The following is a 24,848-nucleotide window of genomic DNA, read 5'->3' as shown; positions in this document are numbered from 1 at the left end:
GCGTGATGATGTCACACTAAACTCCCCCCACGGCGTTGAAGCTCATCTCCATTACAGTAAATGGAGAAAACTGCTTCCAGTTATGACCATTACGCGTAGAATTTCGATATAAAACCTGCCCAACTTTTGTAAGGAAGCTGTAAGGAATGAACCTGCCAAATTTCAGCCTTCCACCCACACGGGAAGTTGGAGAATTAGTGATGAGTCAGTGAGTCAGTGAGTGAGTGAGTGAGTGAGTGAGGGCTTTGCCTTTTATTAGTATAGATGTATATATATGTATATATATATATGTATATATATATATATGTGTATATATATATGTATATATATATATATATGTGTGTGTATATATATATATATGTATATATATATGTATATATATGTAGATATGTATGTATATGCATATGTGTATATATATGTTTGTGTGTTTGTGTTTGTATATATATATGACAGCAACACTCATAACAGTGACAAAACAATTACATTGAGAATCATGTTACATTATTTTTAATATGTTTCCTTTTCTTTTTCACAACTTCTTTAACACACTACTTCTCCGCTGCGAAGCGCGGGTATTTTGCTAGTAATATATAAAATCCAATGTCTGTCTGTCTGTCTGCTTTTCACGAGAGAACTACTTAATGGATTTAGATCCGGTTTTTTTTCTATAATTTGATAATTTCAAATTGATAATTGATAAATTTGAAAATTTCTATAATAATATTCCAGTTGATTTTGCGTCTTCTCTCATCACGCTAAAAATCAGAGTTCGCTTGCGGTAGCGATTTATTTGCACGAATGCAAGAAACACGCAGTGGGCCAAGGGGAAGGGCCTTCCTCATTCGCTTGCCAGCTTCGGGGCATGTACCTTAACTCCGCTTTGCTTGTGAACGAGAGAACAATTGAATTCAACTTTGTTTGATATTTAAAATAAAGTGTTGCATAGGTCTTGATGAGTTTGAGTCCGGATATTCTCTTTAAGTGTATGCCACATTGAAAAGACAGGTTGCAATTCAGATTGTGGATCGTGTTTTTGTGTCAAAAGGTTCATGTTATGAGTTTTTTGCAAAGATAGTCCAACCCTAATTTGACTCATCAAGTTTTTAAATTTATGTAGGATTCATTAACCCTTTGGCGAGCTACTTGGAAAGGGGTTGTAAGCTACCGGTACCTCACAAGTGACATGTTGGAGACCCCTGTCTTATAGGCTTCATTAACCATGTGACTATTCCAAGTTAGTTAGCATTATATTCATTATTGTGGAGCGGGAGAGGACTGCCAATGAGCAGGATAACATGGTTATGTAATTTTTATCTAAAAGATATTGTCGGTTTCACAGTAGTATTTTTTAGTTGAAAAACTGTTTTGCAGTTGTGTGTCATTCTTACACTCATTATATTACCTAATACACATGTGGTTAACTTCAGAATATACAGTATATTCGAAGTTCATTGACTGCTCATGTACATATTTCACTACACTTTGTTATACTTAACCTGTGATGCTATTACTGAATTACAGACTAACACTGTGAAGCAAAGATTTCTCTTTGTGCAATTTGTAGTGTTGAAAGTTTTTGCCAAGTCCGTGAATGTATGTTTTAAGTTATTTTAAGCCAGTAATTAATTTGAAAAACTATTTAAAAGTGGATATAGAAAGTATTCATGAAATCTATTAGTGCTGCAGTTTTGGAGTCATGAAACTGTGTTGAGCTGACAGGCAGAATTGCTTCTTAGAACCCATATATGAGTCACATCAGTGAAAACAAAACTATTTAGTTTGATATGTTAATAAAGAAACAATAATAAGACTAGTGATAGAAATGTGGAGCTGATGACACTAACCTCATTCAGAAGCGTAGAATAAACTTTTTTTATTATAAAGGAAAATTTCAGGTTTCTTCCCAAAGTGTAAAGACAAAGTGAGGATAAGTGTGGGTATATGTGATTTTCCAGTATTACAATACTATACAGTATACTAGCATTGTTTCTCTTTGGCAGTGCAGTATACAGCTTGTAAACTCTTCAACCCTTTCTGTTATTCTTCATTACTGGGTTTTGTAAGCAGAATAAATGGTTAGGGAACTGTAATATTATCAGTTCTGATGACACAGGAGATGTGCCTTATAACTGTACCTACTGCAGTCCTTTCATTTAGAAAGCCTTGACATCCAGACACTCACAGGAAATTCAGGGATCTGTAGTCCCCTGGGGCATCCCAAGGGGAACTGCCAGAACCAATGACTCTTTGTGTTTTGTTGGGCTTCCATTTGACAAGGAAGTACATCCAATGGGCTATACCATAGCATCGTAAGTACTCCCATGCCCAAAATAAAATAAGCTGCTCGACCTTACCCAAGGAGTTGGAGTCTGATGGAAGAAGGCTAAAGTTTTCTGGGAGGAGTGGAGAAAGAGGTATTGTGTTGTGCCACTATTAGAGCCTTTTGTAAGGTATATAGTATAATAAAACATATGTTTATACCTGGAACAGTTGTGTCTGGGGTTTGGGATGCTGCAGGTCCCAAATTGTATAATACATACATGTAATGTAAATATACAGATTTGTTTGAAGAGAAAATAAAACAAAGCCTTTCCAAACTGATTAACATAAATTGAACTTGAGAATGTGTTTATTGACATTATCATTGAGCTGTAGCCAGTTACCAATAGATGTGAAGAAAGCAAGTAACTCCAGTCAGCAGCATCCACAAAGAAAACAAACCTTTAGGCTGCCTACTACCCCATTCTGTGGTATAAGACTGTGCTGGGTCATCTAATATGATGACAGAATGTTTTCATTATTCATTTCCATGGCTCCCAGTTTCTCAGATGTCTTTTCCATGGGTAGGAAAAATAGAAAGGAAGTGGAACAGTAGCACTGAGTGCCACAGTAAGATATAGGGAAGAGAAACAGGCTTGAGTAAAATTAGTAATGGTTTGTACTTTACAAGCATGGTATTTATGTATTTGCCACTCTTAATTGTGTTTAAATATCTTTCCTACACTGACACATGAAGGGTATGGGGAACAGAGGAAAAGCTTAAAAACTTACCAAGCAAATCAATTTTTCAAGCCAAGAAAGTTGTCGAGTATTTATCCACACTTTTTGTGTTTTCCGTGCACGTTTGTGATAACAAAGCCACTTGTTAATAATCATCGTATCACATATTTTTGGTGCTATTTTTCTTGTGATAAAGATACATTTTCTATTTGTTTGTGTGAGTTCTCACATAAGTACGGATGTTAATCAAAACAAAACCAACCACTTGAACCCAAAAGTTTACTGTGATTTGATCTGTCATCAGAAAACCACCTCCTGGGGCAGTGAAAGATTGTTGCACATGAAGACTAAGTTTTAAGCTATTGTGCTTAGTTAGTCTTCTTTTAAATTGTCTGAATCACATTAGTTTTTTTTTGTTAAAAAATTACATGTATGAACTATTTTATAATGTGTGTTTAATGACAAGGTGTGGCTCAATACTCAACGACTGCTTTTTCTCCGTGTCCCTTAGCCTGCAATGTAAAATGCCAGCCCTGGCAAGATATATATTTTAATTTTAAAAATACACTTAACTTTAGAACACAATTTCGTGAGGCAAATGCACATATAGCATGTCTGTCATGAAATAATTTCATCTTGAAAAATACTAAACGTATACTTTAATGACTACAGTTACTGATGTTGTTGCTTCAGAACGTCAAGAGATAACAAATTACATGACTCCACAATGACTTTTCAGTATAGTTTCAAATTTCCAAAATTATGCGAGGTTGCTACATGCTGACAGGCAATTAATGTGATGCCTGACAGGGCCAGCTCTTGTACAAAGGTTTTTCCTGGTACAATACGTTGAGTTTAGCTACAATCTCTGCCCTTTTATTTTTATTTTTCACTTCTGTCATGGTACAATAAACATAAGGCATGAAATAGATGAGCTTGTCTTATGTTTGCATGGTTATAAACACCCATGGTCCTTCTGTTTTTGCAGTGGATTTTATATATTATACTTCCAGGTAGGTGCTCATTGATTGTCAGCTGTCATAAACACAGACAACACCCTGCCATTATTACTTAACCTAACACAAAATAAACCCATCTGATTTTGTAGAGGTGAGTCATGCACAGATCTGACTGAATTGCTTGGGATGTCAAAATACTTTACTAGTAGCCAAATTTACATAGTGCCTTCCACATAGAATTCTGCTGTGCTTAGCTTTAGTGTGAGAACTGACACGCTTCATCCAGACTAAAGCTTTATAGCTACCCCAAGTAATTTATGGCTGGAGAGATACTGATTACTTCATCACTGTTGACTACCTTTGGTGTGGCTTCACCTCTTGGTGTCTACATTTTGACATATACCTGGTTCGTTTTTGAAAAGAGAGGAAATTAGACTTAGAAGCACTCGAAGGTGGGACAACTATGACACAACTTAGATTTTGTTGCTTGAGTGTGATGTGCAGTATCACTGACTGAAGATATCCTAATGTAACTTTAATAACTTGAAATATAAAGGTGGTCATCTCTCAAGTAAAAAAAATCTATACATGTCCACATTTTTAGATACATGCATTATTTTCAAAAAATATATATCTTCTTGGTAATTGGTTTTTTTTTTTAAAGTAATTTTAATTTTTCTAAGTTAAAGATGAAATTTTCACACAGAGAACAATTTTATTAAGAGGTATTTTAAAAGTAACTAAATATCAAAGCCAATGTTTATGCTTCATTTCTTCAATCAAGAGTGCCTGCCTAAACAGTTAATTATCTGTCAATCATAAGGAAAAGTCAATATTTAATTTTTATGGAATGGCTTTTTGGCAGGCTAAGGGCTCATGGATACCTAGTTTAGCACCTGGAAATGAGCCGCAATTCTGATGGAATGCCTAACATCTGGTTTTGGTGACCTAGCTGTGATGGTGACTGCCGTTTCACATCTGTGCCTAATTTCCTCAAGAGCTGAACTCTGTTGTTGTTACATACCTGTATAAAATGTAGTTCTCCGTGGTATAATGTCATGATTTTCTTAGCTTTGAAGCTTTAAAAGTGATTGTTAAGTATAATTTTTGCTTTAAATGTTCTTGTATAGTGGAAATTCTTGGAAAATATTTCTTAAGAATTATTTCCCAATTCCTTGCTATTCTTGTTTTAGTTCTTTGGGTATAGGTCTCAGATGCCTGAAAAAAAAAAAACAGACATTTGGGGCAGATAAAAAAGTAGGCTAGGAATTTCCATGCAACCAGATTTGTGTTTAAGAATCCTGAGAGCTTGTTCTTATAACCACCACAAGTAAGGCCATGGTTTTATGTACATAATTTACATGCCTGTTTGTAAAAGAAATATCTTTAACTAGCAAAGTAATTTTTTAGAAATTATTGTTGAGGACAATTCATTAAAAATGATTTAGATTGGTAATGTTGTCACATTAACCTAAAAAAGCACATCCATATCAAGCAATCAGTTTGAATAATAAAACATTCTTAACTATAAAACACAAAGTAACTTTTTATATTAGCATAATAACACGTCAACAAAATATTAAACTCTTTATTAGTCCAATTTAACAAAGATAATAATGCAAATATAAGGTTAGTTATACCTTTTTATGCTTATTACTACTTAAAATTTGTGTTTACAGTGTATAAATATATATAAATATATACTAATTAGCAATTCAGGATAAGAGATAGCCAGCTCTTATACTGGGCTAATAGTGGAGATGGGGTACCCTTCATCTTACGGCACACTCTCACCCTCAGTCATGCAGGACCAATTTAAAGTTGCCAGTTAACCTTGTACGTGTATTGTTAGAATGTGGCAGAAAAACTTAGTTATGTGTGTTTAAGATGGCCACTTTTGATAGCAGTATTCGTGCATAATGTCCAATAACAAAGATAATAATGCAAATATAAGGTTAGTTATACCTTTTTATGCTTATTACTACTTAAAATTTGTGTTTACAGTGTATAAATATATGTCTTTAAAACGTTTTAATACTTAGTTTCTTTCTCATTGACCATTAAATTTTTATTTGCAAAATTCTGCTTGGTAACTAATTTGTTTGTTTTTTTGTTTGTCTTTTTTGTTTTATCTAAACCAATGTGTGTTTCAATTAATTTATTGAATTATTGGATAGCAAAACATGCAATATTCATTTCCCTTCCTCTCAATAAAAGACATTTCAGAATCCAATGAGCATAAAGAAAAATACTGCAGCCTAAGGTCTAAGAATGTTCTTGATGTTAAAAATGAAGTGTTGTTTGAAAGAAAAGCTTCCTTATTTCATAGAAATGCTTAACAGTGTCTCTTTGAGTAAACGTAATTGTTCCAGTTTCAGATAAAATAACGTTAACAGTTGCAAAGTGGAGCATAATGTGTGGTTCCCACAGTTGGACATGATTAGTTGGCAAGTTTTCCAACTGTAGATGATGGAGGCCAGTACATTAGAGTAATCATTATGAACGGGAGATCTGATTAGGATTATTCCAAAAAGTACAGTTAATGAATGAAAGTCTGTCAAAATTCAAAAGGCCTCAAAAAATGTATTAAGGATAGATATGTAGTAGAGCAAAGATATTTTTTTCTCTTCCACATATTGATACACAGTATTTTACATATCATTTTAAAAGGCAGATTAGCTGATACATTGCCAAGGGCATGTTACCTGTTCAGTGCAGCACTATAAGGTTGGCTTCTTAAGTGCGAAAAGAGTCTAAAAATGTGATAAATATCAATGAGAGCTAAACAGAGAGAAGTAAAAATATGTCAATATGTATGTCCTTAATTCAAAAAGATGATTAGCGCAAACAGCAAAAAAACATGGAGCGCAGACTAGGTAGAAAAAAAGAGAAAAGAATTCCCAAAGAAATGCAACAATAACTTGTTGAATAAATGTTAATATGTGGAAAAAAAACCTTATAAACAGAAATGTACTTTAATAAGGTGGATAGAAAAGTGTGAAAGGGATAGTTGTCTTAGTCCGTTGTATGAGCAGCGTATTCTCATTAGAAGAGAAAACCACTGTTAGTTTTTGGGTTTTTTAAAGTAAAATATGTTAGATTAACACCAGAACATAAAATAAGAAAGATTATTGCAATATGACAGAAAGTACTTAGATTAGCTTCAGAATTAACATTTATATTTCAATGACAGATGCCTGTACACCCAAGAAAAAAAAAACAAAACTAATCAATCAATTTCAGAATTAATAACTATGAATTAAATTACACAAGCAAATCGCAAATAATGAAATAAAAAAAAATCTTTGTTACAGCATCACACAAAAAATCAAGTCAATCTTTGTATTTCCTTCCATAACTGAAACAAAGTGATAATGACTAATTCACAGTGATGCACAGCAGTAAAAAACAACAGAGCAAGCATATGATTAGTATGTCAGGTTTTTGAATATGTGGGGGATGGGGAAAAATCTTAAATGTCACCAGCAGAGGGCACCAGGTGCATTTAAGTTTATAATATTTAGTGGGATTACAAAATAAATAAAGGCCATTAGGGCACTGGGATTTGCCTGAGAACTGGAGTGCCAATAATTGTATTACACAATTTAAGCATTCATAATAATAATATTAATAACTAGGGGGCTACGCCCACTGCTCGCTTCGCTCGCCAACCCCTGTGTTTGTTTTTCCGGATACACACTTTTACGATATTTTTTTTTTTCTTGGAATTGTTTCTGTTTCATTAGTTTCCCTTTTATTTTAGAACTTTGGTAAAAACAATATTTGGAATTATTTTTTCTTCAAGATCGCATTGAATTTGGATTCCATTTTTGGACTTACATTGTGACAATGCAACGTATAACTGTCCATGAGTGAATATCGTTTCTTTGTCTCAACTTTTTCGAATGTTTGTTCCTGTGATTAGTTAATTGTCATAGCAAATGCTATTCTAATGGGGAAATGTAAACATTTTAATATGAATGGCATATCAAGGTCTCCTTTGGTGTCTAATGTTATTCATGGAATATATACTGCATTACCTTTTTTGTTGCCTGTTAAAATTTGACATGATAGAATCGTTCAACCAATTTTTAATACAACTAATCTTGTTCTATTGCATAGTCCATCACTCATACATAAATTACGCAATAACATTACGATACATCCTTCTTTTAACAGTAATTCTGCTGGTGGGAGACCGGATGGTGTTAATGCTTGGAGATATTCTACGGGATATTGTAGGCTGATGTTTTCATCTTCTGCACCATCACCACCAACTGCTTCAGCAGAGTCTATTGATATGCACTTAATCAATTTTCCTTGTAACTGATCGACGAATTTGCGTTAATTCGTTTGACTTCGTTTCTCACTGCTAGGAATTGCACATGTACTCATTTCTTCTGTTGATAATCCTAAGGGATAAAATTCTTCAATAAGATTTTTATATAATAAGTCTTCTTTTATTTCGAGATTTTGAATTTTAAAGTAGCCAATGTCTAATGCCAGTTTGCAAAATCATTCGAATTTTTATTTGCTCGCATATTTTTATTCAATTTTAATTGTTGGAAAAAAGACCATAAAGATCCACTCTTTATGCATGCATCGTAAATCTGCTTTCGGCCTCCTTTCTTGACAACTGGTAGAACTTGTCTAAAGTCGCCTCCCAGTATAATGTTTTTCCTGCAAAAGGTTTTTCAGATACAAATACGTCCCCAAACGTTTTGTCAATTACATTTAATATTGTTTGTGGGATCATTGATGCTTTGTCCCAAACAAAAATTTCATTCTGTTGCATTTCTTGTTTCATCGTCCTTTTCCAGTTCAATGTAACATTTTCGTCTGTGATATTAAAAGCTAAGTTAAATGTTTTGTGATATGTTTTACTGTATGGAAGAAGAATTGCCATGAAGAACCCACGAAGTTTTAATTACCAGTCAACAGTTGATACCATTACGCCACCGAAGCAGTTGTCGTAAATGCGTGTCAATGTCGCACCTTTACTCATGTTGCTTAAAACTCATTAAAAAAAAGTGTTTTTAGGGAGCGGGTCGTAAGGCTATAACGCAAACTCTTGCAGTGTTAGTTTTCTCTGTTGTTCAAGGTTTTCTTAGTGTTATTCAATGTTTTTACATTTAGTTTACTATTATGCTGTGCATTCAATGGTTTAATTAACTATATTTGTGCTTAAAAACGTAAAAAAATATATATTTACATACAGTTCGTACGGTCTGGAATGGATTCATTGTATTTACATACAATCCTATGGGGGAAATTACTTCGGTTCACAACCAAATCGGGTTACAACCAGAGTTTTGGAACGAATTATGGTCATGCACCGAGGTTCAACTGTATTACTGTCAGACAAAATTACAGGCATTTTACAGAAATACAAACCAGTATTACTGAGAGAGAAAATTAAAGGCACACAATACAGTGACGCATATTACAGCCACATACAAGGTCCCTTGCCATTTAATATAGACTATTCCTACTAATGTTTATGCACTACTGTTCTAGCGCCCGTTATTGTAACGGGCTTAATGTCTAGTTTTTGAATAAAAGCGCATATGTTCTGTTATATTTGTACCTTTTGTGAAAGTGTTTCTTTGATTTTTGGACTTCAGGCTTCACACATTATAAAATTCATGTCTACATTTTGTCAATTATTACTAAAACATGAAAAACATTACTTTTTTAATGATGTGTTTACATAGATCGTTGTAGACACGGAACACACATGAAATGCATGTGTTCCAACTAACAATATAGTATTTATAAAAGGTGTGATTTTGCTTGACTTCTCACTCTATACAACTCCAAGCAACTGACCCACAGGTAAACAGACTTGAGCTGAGAAAACTGTGCACCGGTGGGGGATGCGATAGCAGACTGCTTGCTGCTTATTAACACATTTAAAGGACAAAAGACACTGACAGAGAGATGAGAAACGATTTAAGGTGGAACGGATCTACAAGTTTTTTCGTAGGCTCTGGTAATTCTAGTGTCAAATGAGGTCTGTGAGACATGTTTTTAATGACTTTGTACCATAATTCAGGATAGGTTTGTCTGTTTGGAATTTCAGCACAGACAAAACGATCTACATCATCAGCAGTTAATAATTTTTTTTGTAAAGTAACAAATAAATACATGTGAGGTAAACAGCGTTTTCAAAATTCGATTGTGTAAATGTATGCTTGGATTTTACCGAACATTGTTTCAAGTTCTTTCAATAAAATTAAGACTTTCTGATAAAACAATTTACTTACGAAAGTCGGACTATCCAGAATCAATGTAGCTGGTGGCATTGTTTTCAAGAGTAACCGGATTTCTGGCCATTGTGAATTGCACGTCATTGTATTAAATAAATCTGCCCGACCGATAGTTCTGAATATTGTCATTACATCATGATATAACTGTTGCAATGGTCTTGGACTACCTTGATATGATGATGGTAATATTACTGTTTTACCTATTTTGAATTTGTCTGAACTATTGATATTTGAATTTTGAACGTGATCAATGAGTCCTTGCATTTGTTCCGTTCTATGTTTTGCTTGATTCGATTTAATAACGAAAAGACGATTAGCTTTGACTTTTAGATACGCATTAATAATGTAATGTTGCGTTAGACGTTGAGATGACAGAAGTAGGTTAAATACATTGGAACGTATCACTAATTTTGCCCCGAAATATTGTGTTGGTGTTATTAGTTTTTCTGAATTCGTGTGTTTCATATTGTATGAACAACCTGTTTCTCCATCTTGGAAAAGCAAAGGAAAGAGTAATGGATTGGAATGTGGTGAATTATTAGATAGAAATGTTGATTCATGTTCTGCTTTCGGATAAACACGAATATCTACTGTGTTTTTGATATTTCCGTCTTTCAAAACTATTATCATATGCGTGCGTGATCTTTCTGATTCATATAGAAATTCAAGAAACTTCTTTGTCTGTGTTTTGCAGAAACATTTCGTGTAAAGTGCGATACTTTTGGACATATGGATTTGTATCCATTATTGGCTGTATAATTTCTAATACGTTCAATCGTTTAACTCTTTTGATTCTATATTGGATTGATTCTCCATGATCATAAATATACACCTGCCCGAACTGTGGTTTCTTCAAAATTAAACTTGTTGTTGCTTTAATTGTTGCTGGACCACAGATTTCCATACCGTATATTCCATTTTTGTGTAAATCTATGTTTTGCGCATTGAATGATGCAAATTCTTAAAGATTACTTTAGACTAGAATATTTTGCCTGTAGTGATTGTGGATTTCACTTTCCCCAAACATCAAATCTTTTCATTCTCTTGGATACGCCTCCTCATTGTGTATAAACACAACTTTTCCCTGATGGCAGCACGAATTGGGTGATCTACAAGTCTCTGACTTGAACTTCAAAGCCTTACAATATTTAAATACTTCTGACATATCACCAATGTCCATATATTCAATCTCTATTCGCCTTACCATTATTTCCCCGAGTAATAATTTGTCTTTGTTTGCGCTAATGTGATCTTTACTGTCTTTGTTTTGACACTTTCGTTTTTTTCTGTTTTCATATTCTGTATCATACTGTGCATGTGTTTCGCACCTACGTTTTTTTTTGCGTCTTTTGAATTCCACTGTTTTCATTATCTCTAACCTGCTCTGGATGTGTTTGGCCCCCTTTTTCTTTAACCTCTTTATGACGTTTTACTTTTTTTGAACTCTTTGTCTTTTATTTCTGACCTCTCTTTGTGCTGCTTTTTTTCAATGACATCTGGTCCTTGGTGATTATTTTCCCTTTTTTTGATTAATAATTTCCATTTGTTTGCACCACTGCGATATTTACTTTCTTTTTTTTTTGATAGTTTCTCATTTTTCTGCTTTCATATTCCTTACGTTTCTCTGCATTTTTATCGTGCAGCTTTTTTTTTTGAGCCTTTCGAATTCCACTGCTTTCTTAATCTCTAACCTGCTCTGCATGTGTATCGCGCCTATGTTTTTGAACGTCTTTATAAAGTTCTACTTTGTCTTTTACTCTTTGTCTTTTAATTCAAAGAGCCTGATTGGATGTACTTTTTTTTCAATTCCATTTGTTCTGAGCAGATTATTACTTTCCTTATTGTCTGCATTTGCACCTAGATTATTCTTTTTTGCATTTTTTTCTCTCCAGCGCTTTTGGGTCTCTTTTCTCCTCACTGCTTTTCCTTCTTTGTTTAGTCGTCGACATTTAATTTATAACTTATTGTTCTTGCATGCTTTATATGCCCTGAGATCCCTGGATCTGTGTATGGTCAAAGCATTTATACAACTGATGGTTTTTCTCTTCGTGGTCTTATTTGATATTGATTGTAAGTAGGGCGTGTCTTGCAAGAATCTTATGTTCTTTGTCCCCGCGAGACGTTCGTGGATCAATCTCTTGGCAAAATGTCTCATGTTTACAGTCCCTGCGAGACGCCCCTTGACCATTCTCTTTCATCTCACGGGTCTTTTAAGTGTCTTCTGTGATCTTAATGTGAAGATCACGTATCGTCTCCTAGTCATTCCCTACTACAGGATTTTTTTTATTATAGAGAGATAATGCATTTTATTTGTAGAGCACTTTCCTATGTTCAAGGCATCATTCAGGAATTGTGTAAGGAGATATGACTTAGGAATTAAAAAAACACACCAAAGTGTGATTGATGTGCACCTTTTAGTTAATTGTTATTTATTCCAGTCTCAGTGTCAACAACTTCCTGTTTGTGTGTTCTTCAACTTGACTATTAATATGATCCAGGGCCAGACTTTGAAAATAGCAAGTCTCAGCTTACACTTAATCTGCTTCTTTTACCACCAGCTTTTTGGCTAATGCATGGCTAAAATGTGGTTTAGCATGAAGCATTACACTAACACATCCATCGCCTGATACACTACATACATTTCATGATGTAACTACTATACGTTCACTTGTGCATACATCAGACTTCCACAGGCTATATCTTAATGTTGAAATGTAAATTTGTCTAAAGAGCTGACTCTAATAAAAACTATTTTGATCTTATTTTTGATTAAATTTTAATTAGTACTTTAGATCTTGTACTCCATGTGAAAAATGGTGTTTTCTGGTAGCAAACAGCTAGTACAGGGAATAATACTTTACATACAATAAAGGTCCAGATCTAGAAATAAATTTTCTCTACAATAACATTGACCAATTTCCATCTAGCAAACATGTAAAAATCCACCACTCTTCACCTGTCCATTGAGGCAGGAGTTGTGTTATAAAGGGTTATGTAGTTAGTTTATCAGTGTGTAAACACAAAATCTGGTGACAAAATCCAAGGGCAAGGACTCTTATTTGGTTTCAGAGATAAGGTTCAAAACATAAATAAATTATATATGTACATAGAAAACATTTTGAAAATGACTAAGAAATGGTTTATGAAGAAAGGGTAGAAACCTGCACTCTTTCACACTACAGAAACTTTAGAGCTACAGATTAACCTAACCTTCTCATGTTTTGGGTTTGGGAGGAAATAAGAGTATCAGGAGAAAATCTCACACAGATATGAAGGAAATGTGCAGATTTCACACAGTAACAACTGAAACTCAGGACTCTGGAACTACAGTATGTGACAACAATTATACAACTATTACACCCCCCACATTCGCAAAAGACATCAACACAGCAAATGTTTTATTATTTTATTATACTTGAGCTTGATTTAACTGCCTCTTTTAAAAAAGGAACTTTGTTTTAATCCATGATGCAATAAAAATGTGTTTTTAAGCCTATATACTCACAAATTTAATAAAGAAGAATGCTATTTGAAAGTTACTAGAGAATATCTTGAGACTCTGTAGTCAAGAATTTTACTATTGATCTATAAGGATCTGAATAGCTTTTCCAATGTAAAATACAGACCATAAACAAAACAATAAGAATATGATCTGTTTAGTCCCATAACACAGAGGGGGCCAAAAAAATGTATACACACTTTAACAGTTGTTATCTCTAGACTTTTATGAGGTTGAAATGAGTTACGGCAACAGTGTGTAGTATGACGTTATCTCAGAAGATGTCTTACTAACTGTCTTGCTAGCATCACCACGTAGCAGGCAGGACCCTCAAACAAAATGGCAGAGATACATTTATCGCTCAAGGAGCATAAGACCATTTTAAAGTAGTGGTTTAAATCTGAGAATGTTGTTGAAGTGTAACAACAATAGAGACATAAGTTTGCAACAGAGCTACCACATGCCTGACAATCACACATATTCACGATAAGTTTGAAATCCATGGTATCGTATGTGATGTGCACAAGAGAAGATCTGGGTGGCCTTGTACAGCAACAAGTTCTGATTCCTCGGCTGTGCTGTTAGAACAGTTTACATACTTGCCATAAAAGCCTACCAAACAATGTGAACGTGAGACAAGAGTTGGTAACCATTTTGACAACCTGTTGTCGATGTAGAAGTCAAAGTGACTTAAATTCATCCCTTGATATCTATATAAATTTAATATCACAACTTTAATTCAGGTTTTCCTTTTGTTGATGTGTGTATACATTTTTGTCCCCCTATGTATGTTGTATAATGTAGTGGTACAGTAGATTTATCACTGTCAGTGTATTGCTGTGGAAACATTTAAGTATCCACTTCATCAGGAAAATCTCAAATGCCTACTTTTTCTCTAACAATCAAGTTAGAGCAGCTATAATAAATCAGGTTTCATTGTAAGATTTTTTTTTAATTGCTTACAAAAAGAAGCTCAAAATTATTAGTTAAAAAGAGGATAATAAGCTACTACATGCAGCAGTGCCTCTGAATGAATTGTTAGTGTATCTGGAATATTAAAGGGTACAGATTAGGAGGTGATTATGTCACCCGGTTCAAGAAGGGTCTTTCTCTGTCAGGATGTTTTAGAAGCTGTTTGTGTTTTGACTAAAATATTGCTTTCTCCAAAAGCTACACACATGTGGAGGGATACTGATTAAAGGAATTCTGCTTGACTAAGAAAAGTTTTCATAAATGATTAAACAGGAACATTAGAAAATTATCACTAATATGACACAGATAGAATTGAATGTTTGTTTTTATAGTGTTCTTCTCAGTATATTTTCAAAATAAAGAGAGAAATGTCACTAACCATAATGTCAAGAATTTTAATTTGTCAGGTCAGGTCAGGTTGGGGCACATGCACTGGTACAGCACTTTGCCTCACCCACCACACAGTGAAACAGCTGGGGACCCCAGTTGGCAACACCCCAGGCAGACACATGTTCCGGTCCCACCCTCTGGAAATGACCAGTTATCTGACACAGCCAGATGTTACGTGGTTGTCCCATTGGCCTGATCCAGACACTCGGGTCCTCATCAATGAGAATCCTGTGAGCTGGAGAGGCAATGACAGCAGGCTTGTTAGGGATTGGAGCTGGTGTGGTGCTGAGGCATCACCTGCTGCATAGCAGCACTTGGGACCCAATTTGAGGTGGTCCGTCCGGTTCGAGATTAATTTCTGAGCAGCTAAAACTCAAAGAAACCAATAGACTGAAGTTGTATTGGTTTATAAAACACAAATTTTCTTGCTAAAAGAATACTTTTAACTCTAGCCTGGAATGTAAAATTCTGAATAAATTGTCCTCTTCACTGTGTGCCTTTTTATTTTAAATTATAAGATTATATTGGTTTGTCTGGTATACGAGGTATCTAATGTTTCTTGTACATTTGATGCTGTAACAGAGAACCCACAGTAAAGACATTATTATTTTACAATCTCTGTAGTTATCTCTCTAGTTATCATGAGCCCTGAGGCAGCAATACATAGTTTAGAGTTAATTTTGATTAATGTGTATATTTTGTCATATTTAATTTGTCTTCATCTCTTTTACAGGGTGTAACTGGAGCTCTTGCGGTTTTGATGAAGGATGCAATTAAACCGACACTCATGCAGACCTTAGAGGTGAGACATACTGCTATTATTATTTCATTATTTTTACAGTAATAACTGAAATGCTTTTGGATTTGTTATTTTGAACTGTGACAGGAAGTTATGACTCAGGGTAAGAACAGAATCTCTATTCCTCTGCTTGTTGAAAAAGTTGATTAATAAAGGTTGGCAGTATGAACGGCATTGTTTCTTAAAATCTCTGCTACACTGCCCCAAAATAAATGATATTAAGTATGGATTGTGTAGAGCCTATAGTTGTGGTTTTCAGGTAAAGTCCTGGGATTCTCCCTTTGGTTTCACATTTTCACCTATACCAGTTTCACAATAAGTGAGTCTTTATGGTTTTAATTGATCTTATTATTTAACTAGCTGACCTCTTTCCTTCCTTTATTTTCCTTTCAGAAAAGTGCAGTAGTGTGAGATTTACTTTTATAAGAAATCAAATAACAGGTGTATTATTGCCATAGGTTGTCTTGTCATTTTGTTTTGAATTCACGTTTTGCATGTGGAGTTTTCTGTATAATTGTATTGAAGTAATATCAGTTGACTGTGAGCAGAGAAGAAATCAAGGCCTGAAACTGTCATATAGAAGGGTTAAGTGGGGTGGGTCCCAAAATACATAAATTGCTTAGTGCCCCACAATAGCTAGGAAGTGATCCTGATGACAGCTGCTGCTTCAGTGTTACCCACTTATGGGTAATAATGGATTAAATAACAAGAGCATTAAAAGAGAACAAAATACCATATTAAAAGCAAGATAAAATAGTTAATTCATACTTATCTAGCACACACATAGAAAACATAGAAAACTGTTTTCTTAATTAAAGTAAGCTTCAAATTACAGAAGAAATTTGTTTGAAAGAAAACTTACAACCATAAGAGGGAAACCTTGAAAATGACTGATCTAAGGGTACACCTACCTAGTCAAAGAGAAACTTAGTCTTGGGATATAAGGACTATAAAGAAAAAGTACTGTATATACTGCATGTGCCGTGCGCAGGAAGCAAAATGGAAAGGAGAGGCAGGAGATTTGGGGTATTAAAAGATTGCTTTTCAGGCAGAGAAGCAATTATTGCAATTCCCAGATTAGCTAAACATGGTGATGGCTAAAAATCTGGTTGATATAGTTATAAATAAACTGTATTAATACAATTAATATCAACTATAAATCTGAAATTGTAGCAAAGAAGCTGATAAGTTCAGCACATGACTGACACCATTTTTACAACAGTACAGTTTACAGTAAGAATTTACCAAAATACAATAATTAGAGATGCTGTATCAATGAAGTTTATTTTTCACCATTTAGTCTTTAAATATATTGTGGTAATTTATTAAAGGCATAAAATGTAATGAATATTTTTTGTAATTAGAATGTATTTACTGTGAGTACTGTGTTTAAAATTTTGAACATTCTTTCACAGTCCTTAATGCATATGCCAGATTTTGTGAACTTCTAGCAGTGGTTTGGGGTTTTTGATATCAGCTTTAAAAATTTTGAACAGTATAACCTTAGTGCTGAATAGCTAGAATTTGTAAAAAGTAAAAAGCTTAATTAACTCTTAAAGCTACTGAGTCCAAAGTGTCCTCATAATTTCATAAGAGTCGATCCGTTTGTTCTGAAGTTATAGTGTCCACAAAGATTTTAATCACAGACACTCAAACAGACAATCACTACAATCAGCCATTACTACAAAGTAAATAGGGTAGGTAGCATATAAAAAACATCATTTTTTTGTGCCATATTACTTTTAAACCAACACTTAATGTATCAAAACCCAAGTGGAAAGATTTATCCCCTGCTTTGCTAAATGCAAAAAATATCTAATTATATTGAACAATTTGTAGTGGGAAAATATCCTATGAGAAAATATACTATGTGTATTCCACAAATTGACATTAAGTCCATTTACAAAATCTAATTAATGCAAATCTCTGAAATGAATGATAAGTTGGGATACCTGTTGGAAACCCATACAAACATGAAGAGAAGGGCAAATTCCACACAGAGGGCCCATTTCAATATCTGAAATGATACCTTAATTACTGCACAAGTTGAAAATTAGTATATTGTAAATGTATATGCTAAATGCAGCAGTACTCCTTTATTACAATTAGTGGTATGTTTGTAGGTTTTGTAGTAACCTTGAGGCTGTTTAAAAAAAACCCTACGCTGAAATTACACAATTCTGTTTATGTTTTGCAGTTATAACATAGTGGGTACTTGTGTAAAAATTAGCCACTGTAAATAAACATGAAATGAGAGTCAATAGCTTTAGAACAACAATACATGTGCTTGTCTTGCTCTCTTATGCTCCAGGATTTAAGGACAGATGAATGATGTGTCGGGGGTTAGGGTTGTATGTAGTTAGAAAAATATATCTTCAGAGATTATGATGTAGGATGTCTGTACTGGTTGTGTCAGTCCCCCAAACTGCCTAATCTTGTTTTCACGAATAACAGTCACATCCTACAATGTAATTCATGTGTTACAACATAAACTTTTGAGATAACCTCATATTGTGGAAAATGACGGATCATTATAATCACATTAGTAATAATTTTGGTTGAAATGATATATACTGATAATGATTTTTCTGTGAAATTTCCATTAGGGCACTCCAGTGTTTGTGCATGCAGGCCCCTTTGCTAACATTGCACATGGAAACTCTTCCGTTTTGGCAGATAAGATTGCACTGAAGGTGGTTGGTGAAGAGGGTTTTGTAGGTAAGCCATTGTTGTCTATTGCATCTGTTTCCTGGATGCACTTCAGAATTGTGTTTTCTATATTCCAAGGTCGAACATCCTGTTATAGGCAGAAGAAAAAGGTTTTCTCTGAATAATTTCTCTGCTAGTCAAAGTTCTCCTGTGTCTCGGTTTTAAGTACTAAGAACAACAAAAACACAAAATAAATTCTTTAAAAATTATTTCTGTTATACTGATATTATTATAAAGCATTTACCTATTACTGATTAATTATAATGTTAATCTTAATTATCTTTATGATAAATCAAAATTGTTTGATTTGAAAGCTTTATAAGTCATGTTTGTCATGCTGTAGACAGTTACTATATGTATGCTGCATGCATTTGAAATACATTTCGGTATTTTGGCCTGCTGCTGCCTGCAGTACATGAGTTTATGGAAAGTAGAGTAAAAGCCAGTTCTGTTTAACTACACTGAGTGAGTTCTTGGGCAGTGATAATTTTTGAACTTTTATGCTACAAAAGTTGAAGCTATGTTCAATTCAGAGTCACAGGAGCCTGAGTCCCTAAAATGCTTAATGACAGAGAGCTATAGGTCAATTTTCATGGAGATCACTGTCACCAATAACATTAAAAAGATAAAATGTGAATATATAAAATCTCACTAATTAAATGCCGAAATTGTATTACAGGTGATTAGTTGCTGTTGCAGTTTATTCCAATATATTTTTAAAGTTTGACATATGTATTGTACTGCTTATCTTTGCATTTTACATGTCATGTTCTTATGCCAATTATATGTTTTTGCAATATACTGAGTAATATTTGTTTATTAGGTTATCTTAACTGGAGTGAATGAGCATTTTCTTTTCCAGCAAAATATATTGTACATTGTTAGTAATGCACTTCTTGCCTTTTTCTGGGAATTACCTATAATAAAATATTCTTGGAATGTCACAGCTTTAAAGGGATGCTCCCTTAGTAATACAGCTCTCAGCATATACGTAGTAATATTAGCTTTGCCTTTGTGGGAGCTGAAATGTCTGTTCTTCTACAAGAACAGTGAAGTAATCCGTTGTTTTAAATTAGGCAGAGCTGAGAATTTTCTAAAAGGTTGTTTGACCCAATTACTAAATAACATTTCTAAATTATTAAAGGTTAAAATGCGTATTTTTCAAGTTAGTTATTTTCTTTTCATTGATGCAATATTTTATTTTTCCACATAAAAATGTGTTCTAAAGTGAAACATTTTATAGAAATTTAAAAAATTCCTTGTCTGTTCTTGCTTCTTACAGTGGGGCTAATCGATACATGGGGCCATTCTTCATCCCCCAACCCTTAGCGCTCCTGTTTCCGCCACTGCTCACAGAGCTCCTTTAATGCCAGCTTCTGCAGGTAGCGCAGAGCTATCATTCTTCAAAACACAGCACTAGGTCTTGCAAAACTCTCCATGTATTTATGGATTGATTGTTATTTGTACAAAGTATAATGCTACTCTTACATGCTGTTTTCACTATGGAGCAAGTGTGAATGTTACTCTGTAGACTATGTAAAATAACAACACAGAATGCAATGGGTAAAAAGAAAATGCTGTTTAGAAAAAAAAAATCATATGATGTGAATGCAGTTGTGTCTGTTGTTATAAGCCAAGGCAGAACATATCTGTTGAAAAAATAGAACTGTAAAAGTAGGATAATAAGAATATAACTAGGCACGGGGGGCTTGTTGGATTGTCATAACTCCATGTATGATGGAGGCTGTGAACAGACCAGCATAAAGGAAATGTATTTTTACCTCAAGAAAAAATTTGTTTCAATTAATCATGATAAATAATTAATTTTAGTTTCCTTTTGTTATCATATGGATGCCTCATAAATGCAAAAGGCATATTTTCTTAAATTGAAAACTTTGTTTCTTTAATGTGGATGTATTTTGTATTTCTAAAAGTGATTGTATCTTGATATTAGCTGAAATAAGCAGTGTTCCCCTTTACAGAGAGTCCAGAAACTGATAATTTTGCATGAAAAGATGTCCACTCAGCTAAAAACAGTATTCATAAAGATATCTACATTTTACCTTTTCTGCCAAAAGTTTTTGAGCATGTTGTGGCCTCCCAACTCAGTAGTTACTTAACTTGAGTAAGCTGATAGAACTCTTTCAGTCTGGTTTTTGGGTAAATAATGGTTTGTTTATTGTAGCAGACACTGGAACATTATTAGACCTTAGTGCAGCATTTGATACTGATGATATTCTACTGTCAGGATCATTCTGGGTATATTTGGCACTGACCTTCAGTGGTTTAAGTCCGGTCTGATTAATTGGCAAGAGTTTATTAGTTTTGGCAATAGCAGGTCCAGTTCAGTGCCAGTCACACAAGGAGTTCCTCAAGGATTTTAGCCTTGGCCCACAGAAGTTCAGTATCTGCATGCTTCCCTTTTAACATATTATTTATAGTTTTGGACCGAGTTATCATATTTTTGTGGATGATACTCAGATTTGTTTCAGTGTTAAAAATAAAAGTTCTTCACAGTTTTCTCAGCAACTTGTCTCAATGAAATTAAAATATGCATGAAACATTAAACTTTATAAAATTAAATAGCATCAAAACTGAAGTCATGTTAATTATCATTAAAGCTCAACACAAGAAAACAAGCTCATCTTCAATTACTCATAGTGATGATCATCACCTTCTTCTTTTGCAAGTAATCATGGTGTCATTTATGATTCCTGCCTTTCTTATTGCACCTGCATATACCGCAGTAAGAAACTTTCATATTTCCATCTTTGTAACATATTCTGTGTTTGCTCATTTCTCTTCTTTTTTTGATGCTGAGGAAGGTACATGTATTACATCCCATACTGACTATTGTAACTCCCTACTGGCAGGTGCCTCTTCTAATCTATTATCACGACTCCATTTGGTTCAAAACTCTGTTGCAAGTGTCCTTACACAGACCCTCAACAGCGAACACATCATGCCCATCCTGTTTTAACTTCAGTGGCTTCCTGTATCCTATAGAACTGAATATTAAATTGTAATACCAACAGTGTAAAATTTTAAATGGCCTTGCACTAAACTACATCATGAACCTCCTTCATCACTATGTTCCCCTTTCCTTACTAAAATCCATTGGCTCTGGAAATTTAGTTATGCCTCAGACTAATCTGTGCTGTATTGGTGACAGAACCTTCAGCTCCATTGCACCCAGATTTTGAAACACCCTCCCTAAATTAATGAGATCAAGCGTCTCAATTCACTCTTTCAAAAAACAACTGAAAACTAATTTGTTCAGGAAGGCATTTAACTTACCCTGACATTCTGACCCTTCTGTCAGTTTATCCTAATTTTTTCTTTGAGAAATAAGCAGCAATAAACGGTACTTTTGAGAACAATTAGCATGGGATATGTTTGTTTATATACAGTAGAGACACTCTTTGGTATTTTTAAGGGTGCAATTTCCTGATGCTTTTGCAAATAATATTGGTCCTGCACTGTATAAATGACTTCTGCCCTAGTCAACTTTGCTCTAGTCCCCTATATACTCTTATAGGTGTTGTTGTCACTAGAAAGGGGAGGGGGCGAGGGTTAAGGTATTGTTTTAGTTTCCGATTGAGAAACTTGTTGTACCCACCAGAGGTAACACAATACAAGAATGGCACCATTCCAAAACAAAATAAAAAGACGTTTATCCCAATTTTCAGCCTGGCAGCACACAGACTTCACAGTTTATTTTAAGCTTGTGCTTACTAGCAATCTTTTCAAACAAACCCATTCTTTTAAGATTAACAAAAGCTGCTCATGTTATTCTTTCCAAATAAGGGCATGGAAAAAATGACCCTCTTTCACAGTTGGCACTAAAGATTGTGCACACACAGCCTGTGAGTGTATTATGTTTTGTTTAATAGTTTACAAATACGGCACAATACTCTCGTTTACAAGCAGTATGTCAAGTAAAATAAAATAATCTAAAGAAAAAGCAATTCATCAGGTTCTTATTTCCTTCCTGGCCTCTCTTATTCTTTTTTCTTTGTCTTCCACATTAGAATAACTAAATGAATTACATCAGCATTTTTAGGAAATGTGTTCAAATATTTTAGTATTTAATTTTGTTTTTTAATTAATGTGCATTTAATTATAGTGGGATCTTCTCACTTAAAATCAGTTACTTTCTATTAGTTGAAGTTTTAGCTTCAAATTTCTACTAATATGACAGAATCCTTAGTGTCCAATGTCTGTTCTATTGTTTGCTGTAAGCCATAAAAAAGCCAAAGGGTTTCTCAAAATTAACAGCATAAATGTTTTCATTATGCCAGTAGCAGTGGCATTCTGGTTAGCTCTGCCAATTCCAGTCTAAAATGTTTAGAAGGATTAGAAATCTCTACTGATAACTGCAGAGTTTGTATGTTTTCCTCCCACAACCCAAAAACTTCTGAGTTAGATATCTTGTGATTGATGATCATGTGTGCAAGGGTCTCCAGTAGTGGACCGATACCTAGGGCTGATTTCTGCCTTTCATTTAATGTTACATGAGAGACAGTAGCTCTCTGCAGTTGATTTAAGAGTGTCCACAAAATTGTTGGATGAGTTATCCTAATAGCAAAAAAAATCTGTAAGATCCCACCCACATCTGGACATGGCTAAGTAGTCCATCATTTACTCTTTCCCACTAGACTTCCTCATTTAACTCACTTTCAAAGTAAAATGTCACCCTTTCACCTTTCCATGCTGATTTTATTATTCTCTGTCTTTTTCACTCTTGTAAACTCTGTAGTTATTTCCCTCAAGAGTTTGTCCCACCTCACCGACTTTCAAACTCAGTTTTTCACTGGCTCTTTATAGCATTTTAAGCCCAGGCTTTAGGTAACTACCAAAGCTACCCACACAATCAGATTTTAGGTCAAAAGTGCCCTGTCAGACTAGAGTGCCACCACACTACATCTCTGAATCCTCTTTCACTGAGAAAAAGAAATCCATGTCTGTTTTCAAACTGCCTGTCTCTGTGCATATTAAATAGGACCCTACCATTCCCATGTATAACCTATCTTGTGTTCTCCATTGTGAAATTGCGCTGTTCTACATTGTGCTTACTGTTGATAACTCAGATTCTACACTTTCATAGAAGGGTTTTGAGCGGCCACAATAAAAAGAAGAAAGTGATATTGAGAGTGCTGATGGATTATCCCTAAGTGTTTTCTTCTCCGGTGCTGACACATCAAAGTTTTTCTCCCATGCCAAGCAAGCTAATTTTAAAGATCTTGCAATACACAGATTTCTTACCAGATAGAAAATTGAACAACTTGAGTTCTTTGCACTTTAAACCTCTACTACATCTGCATTACTTGGTTTGCCATATTTTAAAATGTGATTACTGTTACTCTTGGTCAAAAAAGCACCATATATTACATGGCAATAAATCAGTAACAAAATTAGTTTATTATTTATTGTTACTGTTTATTTTCATCAACAACAATTATATGTTGTTGTGAATAGTTGGTTCACTCTGAAATAGTTGTAGGAAATCTAGCAGTCCCATATTTTTTATACTTAAACTGATCTTGTTACCAGTGTTATGTTAAGGTGCAACATTTAATTTTTAACCTTTTCACCCAAAATTTTTACAGCTTTATAAAGATACCATCATTCTTCATTTTTCTGTACTATACTATTTATCGGCTGGAATAAGAAAATAACCTACAATGCCATGCATTATCCTACAAAAATAATGTGGGTGGGCTGTATGTTATGCATTTTACTGTAGGTATCAAAACACTGATTACAGTAAATTTCTGTTTTTAATTTTGACTGGATGGTCTGTATTTTAAAGGGTTTGATGCCAGATAGTGTGTTGCATTAACAATGTGATTTTTGTGGGTTATGTGGTGCCTGAAAGACTTCAAATTGGGTTTCTTTTGAATGCTTAGTCTCTTGCACGTTATTTCATGCTTGGGAAATATGTGAATGGCAAGGAGACATTGCTGCACCGGGTAAGCAAATGTATTACAGCAAAACTAGAAACTGGTGCTTTCAAGAAAATGAGCATGCTCTCTGAGAAGGTGGAGTCCACAGAATTCAATCAAGTGCTTTTTTTTTTTTTTTTTGACGGAGCAAGCCCCTATTTCATCTCCTTTTTCCAAAAATCAATTTAATATATGGTCCCCAGATAGGGGACGTATCAGATATTAAACTGATAAGAACAGATACTACACTTGATCTTAGCCAAAAGGCAGAGAAGCGATAAGTGCTTTTTAGAATCAGTCTCCAGT

At 34.3% G+C, this 24,848-nt stretch overlaps 1 protein-coding gene and 1 non-coding gene across 2 annotated transcripts in view; one reads left to right on the top strand and one right to left on the bottom strand.

Annotated features, from left to right (window-relative positions):
• Positions 1–24,848, top strand: part of mthfd1l (methylenetetrahydrofolate dehydrogenase (NADP+ dependent) 1 like) — a 400,198-nt gene that overhangs the window by 189,167 nt on the left and 186,183 nt on the right. Inside the window, exons 19-20 of the mRNA XM_039747812.1 lie at positions 15,823–15,891; positions 18,495–18,606. Of these exons, the coding sequence (XP_039603746.1) occupies positions 15,823–15,891; positions 18,495–18,606 (181 nt within the window). The remainder of the gene's footprint in view (positions 1–15,822; positions 15,892–18,494; positions 18,607–24,848) is intronic.
• Positions 24,639–24,821, bottom strand: LOC120526960. The gene has a single exon (XR_005633246.1). It is a non-coding gene; the product is annotated as a U2 spliceosomal RNA (small nuclear RNA).

This window comes from Polypterus senegalus, chromosome 3, assembly GCF_016835505.1.
Source record: "Polypterus senegalus isolate Bchr_013 chromosome 3, ASM1683550v1, whole genome shotgun sequence".
NCBI lineage: Eukaryota > Metazoa > Chordata > Cladistia > Polypteriformes > Polypteridae > Polypterus > Polypterus senegalus.
The sequence above is the reverse complement of the archived record's forward strand: the minus strand, read 5'-3'. Positions and strand labels throughout refer to the sequence as shown.